The following is a 7,486-nucleotide window of genomic DNA, read 5'->3' as shown; positions in this document are numbered from 1 at the left end:
ATTTTGGTCAATGACATGAGACAAAGTATATGTGAACTGCTGTATGAAAAGTGAATTTACTCTGTAAATCTTCACCCAAATCCTAATAAAAAAAAAAAGAGACATATGCTGATTTGGGTGGCGAAAAGTCAATAAACCAAAAGTATGTGATGTACAAAATAACACTAAGGAAAAGGAAAACACAAAAGGTGTGTACAAGAGGTACAGACAACAAAGATCAACACTTATACATACACAATACCATATTATCAGTAATAACAAACACTGATCTATAGGTTGACACACAAGTAGATAGAAAGAAGATAAGGAATGGGTAGGTGAAAAAACAGGAATATACCCATCACCATATATTGGTTTAACAGATGATATTCCTACACATATATTTCTATGTGCTGTAAAAATATCTATATATGTTATAGAGCTAACAGAACAAAATTAGGTTAACTTCCTAGCCATAACCAAGCACCTTGATGGAGTGAGTCACTGGGCCTGTGGGCTCAGGACCATTGTCATAGAGGACATCAGTCTCGATTGGCACACACAATACACACAAAAATCATTCTACATCCTACTCTGGTGAGGAGTTACTTGGGTTTTAAAAATTTGGAAGCAGCCATCTGAGATGTAACTATTGGTCTTTCCTCGTCTGGAGCAATGAAGAGTGAAGAAAATCAAAGACACATGGAAACAATTAGTCCAAGGACCATGGAAACCTCAGTCTACACACCCTGAGATCAGAAGAACTAGAAGGTGCCCAGATACCACTGACAACTACTCAGAAGGGGATCAAAATTGGAGATCCTGGAGAAAGTGGGAGAAATAATGTAGAACAAAAGCATAAAAAAGCCCAGCATTGAAAAGAGACTGGTGAAACTCCTGAGACTATGGCCCCAAGTCACCCTTCAGCATTGGACTCACTCCCGTAGCTTAATTCTCAGCCAAACAATAGACAGGCCTAAGAGCTGAACAGCTACACCACAGAGATACATGCCTTAGTACAGTCAACCATGGGAGATCCGAAGGGCAGCACTGGCCTAGGAGAAAGCTAGGGAGGGAGGAACACATAGCTAAGAAGGGCATAGGGACCGGGTAACCACAGGAATGAGAGCTGTTACATTGTGAGGATCAATGCTGCAAAGCAAAATGTGTATGACCTCTTGAATGTAAAAGGAATCTGCATTGTAAAATTGTACCCCAATCACAATAAAAAGTTGGAAAGAAAGAAAACCAGCAAAAGATCCTGTTTTTTCGGGTGACCACTCTAACTTCAGGAACTCCAGGATCCAGAAGAGCAGGGTTTGAGAACCACTGTCTTAGCCTCAGATTTATGTGATGCATAATACGGAGGTCTGTAAGGCAGGAGTAATCAACCCCCTCCATCAGTCTCCACCTGCCTTTACCCAGGCAGGTCTGCATTTCCCCCTCCCCTCCCTTTCCTTGGCTCTCCTAGGTGTGCCAGCACAGAGGGACAGCAGGTAAGTGTGCAGGGGATCTGTGTGGAGCAAGGGCAGTGAAGGTTCAGTGGAAAAATTCCCTTCTCTCCTCTGTGGGAGATCCAGGTTGGATTTCTGGCCTGTGTCCTCATGCACGGCTCTCAGGGGAGGCTTGTATGTTGCTCTGATGCTGACCAGGGGTCAGCAGAGCTTCCAGACTAAGATGGACCAGGAAGGAAGACCTGCTTAACTACTTCTGAGAATCAGGCAGTGAAAACCCTGTGCACCACAATGCTTCAGCCCACAGCCAGTCAGGGGGATGGCCCCGGGACGGGTAGCGTTTTGTTCCACTGTGTACGGGGTCATCATAGGACAGCTACTAACAATATTCTCTACAACAACTTACGGAGTAGATTCTGTTATTATTCTCCTTACAGACGAAGAAATGGAGGCACTAGGAGTTTTAAAAAGTTGCTTAAACTGCAGCCTAGAATGTTACCTCCCCCACAAGCTAGAGGCCCCTTCCTGCAGGCAGCCTCCTCTCACCAAGCCTTCTTTCCAGCACCAGCTTCCCATGACGCCCTGGGCTTGTCTGCCATTGCTGCACTGCGACCTGTCACATGTCCATTTACTATGCACTAGGAGCTCCTCAAGCCCAGGAGAACATCTGGTAACCTCTGTCCTTGGGCCTGGCAGTGGGTTTACCCCATATTAGGGCCTCCCTGAGGGATGTTAATAAAGGGAGGCTCTATCGTTCCAGTGCTCACTTGCTTAGAAGAACCCTGACTATAGGATTTGGTGAAAATGTTGCTGTTAGCTGCCATCAGGTTGCCCCCCACTCTTGGTACCCCATGCACAGTGGAAGGAAATGCTGCCCGGTGCCTGGTCCTGTGCCTACCCACAGCCAAGTATGGATGGAGCCTTGTGATCCATGGGGTTTTCACTGGCTCATGTTCACTAGATGGACTTCCCAGTCCATCTTCATCTAGAAGCACTGCTGAAACCTTGTCAGTATCCTGGCAACCAAACCAAAAAGCAAACCCACTGCCATCAACTCATAGCGACCCCCATCGGGTTTCCCAGGCAGTAAATCTACTTTACAGAAGTAGATTGCCCAGTCTTCCTTCCGTGGAGTGGCTGGTGGGTATGAACCACTGGCAACAGACACCCTTTAACTTAGGCGTGCTGTGTTTCGCTTGCTTCTCCCTTTCCTGACTCCCGTCTTCCGGCTTGCACGTCCTGCCTAACCTAAGCCTTCCTCAGCCCCTGTGAGCAATTGCTGGGACACATCCGGCTCTTGGCACCAGGCCTACCTACCTTGCCGTCCTGATGCAGGCAATCCCTGTCTCAGTGCTGATCCTTCCCCAGGCTCTTGGGTCTGGGCCCTGCCCTGCCTCTGTGGCTGCCTGTACTGGGCCGTCTAAGACAAGGAGGATCTCTGATGCCTCAGTGGTTAAACACTTAGTTGCTAAGAAAGGTCAGTTGTTTGAAGCCACCAGGCAGCTCTGTGGGAAGAAGATTAGTGATCTGCTCCTGTAACGATTACAGCCTAGAAACCCCATAGGGCAGCTCTGCTGTGTCACACAGGGTTGCTATGAGTCGGAATCACTCACCGCTGGATGACACCAGCACCGGACAAGTGATCCGATCATGCACCCTGTCCGTGATGTGTGAAAGCACACTCAAGGGATGCAATCTGTATTTGTCTCTGAGCTTGAACTGAACACGCCGCATGACCCACAAGTTCTTCTCTGAGCTGATGCCAAGCTCTACTACTTCCTTCTGGAGCACTCACCAGGTCCTCCTTCACACTGACCTGGGGCGCAGAGACCCTCCGGGCAGCAGAGCTGGGTGCCCTCCCTCCCCTCCCTCCCCCGCAGCCGACTGCCTTTGATCTCATTGCCTTTGATCCTCACTTTAGATGCTTCTTGGTGGGAGATAAAATATTAGTTGATTGGAAAACACACGCACTAGCATTTGCAGGGTATAAAGGAGGTGGGTTGTAACCAAATTTACTTTTAATTTGGCTGCGAACTGAACTCCGCAGGCAGCGCTAGCTGATTTGAATTTCTACTACCAGCTATAAACCGTGCAACAGCTGGGGCCCCCAGACTGGGGATGAGAGCGTTGCTGACAGTGCCACACTGTAAGAGTCAGCCACCAGGGCAGGGCCTTAGACGCTGGCTCATGCATGTGCACACGCATAATCTCACTCCCGTAGCCACCCATGCACTACAGTACGTGCATATGCACTGCACAAACCAGCACACAACCCCTGTACACAGGATGTGGGCATAGGAAGAGTGCACATGCAGCGTTCCCAGGCTGCACACACTGCAGACAGTGCACCTCCGTGCACAGCACTCATGCTCACAGAAGCACACGCACACAGAGTGCGAACACAGTTATGTAGCACGTACGCATAGGATGTAGCTGCATTGTACACACAGTGTTTGCGTGATGTAAAAATGGACAGATGTTTACAATGTCCACACTACGCATACACACCATTCACAGTGGGCACACCAGCACACAGATGCACACTGGCACACATAAACAAACACACTAGACACACAGCAATGTGCCCTCATGCATACCTAAGCCCACAACTGAATGGACACGCAGCTCAGTCTTCTCTCCCGCCCACTTCCCTACTCTTCTCTTTTTCCTTGTTCATTGGGTAACTCCAGCACTCTGGCTTCTAAAACGCCAGGCTCCCTACCTCCCCAGCTGGAAAGTGCATTCTGGGTGGTGTCTACTTACTGTTTTTTGTGCCTCCTCTCTTCCTTTCTTTTGCTTTTGGGGCTGGAGGAGCTAAATGAGAAATAGCCAATTAATTGAAAGATGCTAAATTTCAGTTAAAGATCAAAATAAACAAGTAGTTCCAATGCTTCACACTCCACAAGCCAGATTCAGGCAGTTTGGGAATGGACACTGGTCATCGTCCAAGACCACGAAGGTCACTGCCAACTTTTACAACTAGCCACTTCAGTTTGTGTCACCAACTCATACATATGCGCTAAGAATGGGGATGCTGATGAGGCCAAGTTCAGCTTTGGTAGGTTAATAACAACAGTAGAAATAAAGGTGATAATAATAGTATCTGCTGTCTTAAGACTCCACTGTGGGCAGGGCAGTCTGCTGAGTACCTGTGTCAACAACATCACTGTATTCTCCCTACTTCCTGTGAGGTTAGATCCTATGTAACAAACACTCCCTCTTACAGATGCAGAAACTGAACCTCAGGTGGGTTAAGGAAGTTGGGCAGCGTCACACAGGTGAGCAGTGATGTTCCCCAGACCATGGGGAGCCCATGATTTTGACTTGGTTCAAGCCATTTAGCTGAGAAGAGAATATCCTGGCTGCTACTCTGATGCCTCACAAAGCTTGGCAGATTGTGAAATGTTCTGCTCGTGAATATGCAAGTGCTTTTTTTTTTTTTTTTTTTTTTTGATCAGAGAGTCTGAGGCCTGGGTAGAATGGACAATGCTGATTCAGGATCCCAGCCTGACTATAGGCCGGGCCTCAAAAGGCAAACACTAATTGGTAATTCAAGCCAAACTGACCTCAGGTCCTGGGAAGGGAAAAATCTATGTTTTCCAAATGAAATCACCTTGACAGGAGCCACAGATGCTGACTCCCTGACTGACACAGCCTGGGCAGTGAAGATCCGAGTTCGAGTCCCACCTCTGCCACTTCGCGGCTATGTGACAATGGGCAAGTTACCCACCCTCTCTGAGGCCTGGCTTCCTTGACTGTGAAATGGGGTTGCTGCTCAGGCTGTTGGGATGAGTGCGTGGATGAGAGTGGTGATGAATGTCTACATGTTCAATGAATGGAAGAAAGGGCTCCGCACCCTGCATACTGCTCTAGATGCAGCCATTGTTATTCAAGAAGCCACTGGCACCCTCTGGGCCTGTCCCGATTCTCAGTCTCACAGACCTGGGTTTGACTTGTGGCTCTCCCTTGTGGCTGTGTGTCTGTGGACATACCTGTCCCATCTCCTATCTGAGTCTCAGTTTCTTCATCTGCAAAATAGGAACAATAGCCATACCTACTGCACAGGGGTTGTAATGGGGAAGAGGCTCACTACAGTGTCCAACTCTGTTGACTACCCAGCAGGTGGTAGGTTTATCTGCACTCACCCACTGTTTCCAGTATACCAGGAGTGGCCTCTGGCCTTTGGCCAGGATTTAGGAAGGCTTTGGGGGAGAGACTTAGGTTTCAGGTGACACTAGAGGGACCCAGGCTGTTTACTTAACCTGGTGGGTGGGGGTGATACCTCTTTGCATGCTCCAAGGTGCCCAACCCAAAGTTTCATCCAGTGCTAAAGCAAACAAGAGTAGTGAGACTCCAGGGAGGAGTCAGGGACAGCTCTAGGGACCGGGCCAGAAACAACCAGCTGGACTGATGAAGTCAAAGGCTGGCTTGGGACTTTCAGGGAAACTAGCCCACGGTTTCATGTTGGAAGTGATGAAACTGAGGCCCAGGAGGATGAATGAGTGTGCCCAAGGACATCTCCAGAGAGGGAGGCTGAGAGCTGACCCTAGAAGCTGCCCAGCATCTGCCTGGGAAAGCAGAAAGCTGAAGCAATCAGCGAAAGGTAACAAGATCCTTACCTGTGCCTTCTCTTCTTGGAGAATGACCTGGTTGAAGAAGGGGGGAAAAAAAAGGAAAAGAGAAAGGAAGAACATAAATACGAGTTTAAGATTCCTTTTAGGATGGGTGTCTCAGTGGTGTGTGATCAGGCTCCGGGGAGGCACCGCCGCCTAGCTGGTCCTCCACCTCCCTTAGTTTGCAAGAATGTGAGGCTCTATCAGCTCTCCATGCCTTGGTTCTAACCCTTCACTGAGGCTGGCTGGTCCCTGAGCAATCCTGTCTCTCCATCATCAGTTACCCACAGTGGGCCTCTGATCCTTACTCTCTTACTTACTGAGTCCTTACATTCACAAAACACAGAGAAATAACCATAAACAGGTCAGTATTTTGCATCCATGAGATGATACGCTTCCAAATGACCTTCTGGAGCCACCCACCCTCCTGGCCTCCCACCCCACCTGGGTGTCCCTGTTTGAAGAGGAGGAAAGACAAAAGACAAGACCTGTGTCGCTTATGCTTCTTGGAACTTTTCTTCTTCTTTTTCTTGACAGGCGATGGGCTATATGATGGAGACCTGCCAGTGGAGGGGAGACATACTTCACAGGGAGGTTCAAAGAGACTCTTGCCCTGCCCCAGACAGGGTCTCATCTCTTTCAGTGACGCACATCAACCGTAAGACCAATCCTGGTATTTGTTTCAAACATTGCCATGTGCTTTATATTCTGCCACCACCCGTCTGTCAGGTTGTCACACTGCGATGGCTCTCGTGTTGCTGTGAGGCTGGCAGCTGGGCCACCTGCATGTCAAATACCAGCAGGGTCACCCGTGGTGGACAGGATTCAGCAGAGCTCTCAGAGCCAGACAGACTAGGGAGAAAGGCCGGTGATCCACCACTTAGAAATCAGCCCTTGGAAACCCAGTGGGTCACACCAGAACACTGCCTGACTCATTGGCTTGAGACACATCATCAGGAGAAATCAGCCGCTGTACTTCACACTGGGTGAAGCAGAGGGCAGGCGAGGGTGTGGGGGACCCACAGTGACACAGAGTGGCACAGTGACTGCAACAGTGGACGCGGACATGCTGGCGATTCACAGCCGTGTTCCCTGTTCACAGGACAGGGAACGTTTCACTCTATTGTCCGTAAGGTCACCGTGAGTCAGAGCTAACTTCATGGCAGCTATCCATCCTCCCACCCATCTCTGTGTGCACTCTCACTTAATCCACCCACACACTTCTCAGGTAGGGACAACCACTACCCTCCTTTTAAAGAAGAGGAAGGGTGGTTCAGAGAGGTGAAGTACCCTTCCCAAAGTCACACAGCTGGGAAACAGACAAGCTGGGGTTTACACTGAGGTCTCTCTGATCCCAGTGACTCTGTGCTCAGTCACTGTGCTGCCCCATAGCTGCCCTCCTGGTTGGGCCCTCAGTTTTCCTTTTTGCGTGATGTTCTC

The 7,486-nt window shown here is 49.2% G+C and overlaps 1 protein-coding gene across 1 annotated transcript in view; it reads right to left on the bottom strand.

The window, feature by feature from the left end:
• Positions 1–7,486, bottom strand: part of SRRM4 (serine/arginine repetitive matrix 4) — a 129,875-nt gene that overhangs the window by 85,437 nt on the left and 36,952 nt on the right. The window contains exons 5-7 of the mRNA XM_042780614.1: positions 6,535–6,606; positions 6,053–6,079; positions 4,197–4,247 (exon numbers count right to left, since the gene is read on the bottom strand). Coding sequence (XP_042636548.1) covers positions 4,197–4,247; positions 6,053–6,079; positions 6,535–6,606 — 150 coding nt within the window. The remainder of the gene's footprint in view (positions 1–4,196; positions 4,248–6,052; positions 6,080–6,534; positions 6,607–7,486) is intronic.

Source organism: Orycteropus afer, unplaced genomic scaffold (assembly GCF_000298275.1).
Source record: "Orycteropus afer afer isolate SDZICR_OR568_19922 unplaced genomic scaffold, OryAfe1.0 scaffold00048, whole genome shotgun sequence".
In the NCBI taxonomy this organism is placed as follows: Eukaryota; Metazoa; Chordata; class Mammalia; order Tubulidentata; family Orycteropodidae; genus Orycteropus; species Orycteropus afer.
Note: the sequence above shows the minus strand (reverse complement) of the source record. Positions and strands in the feature narration are given on the sequence as shown.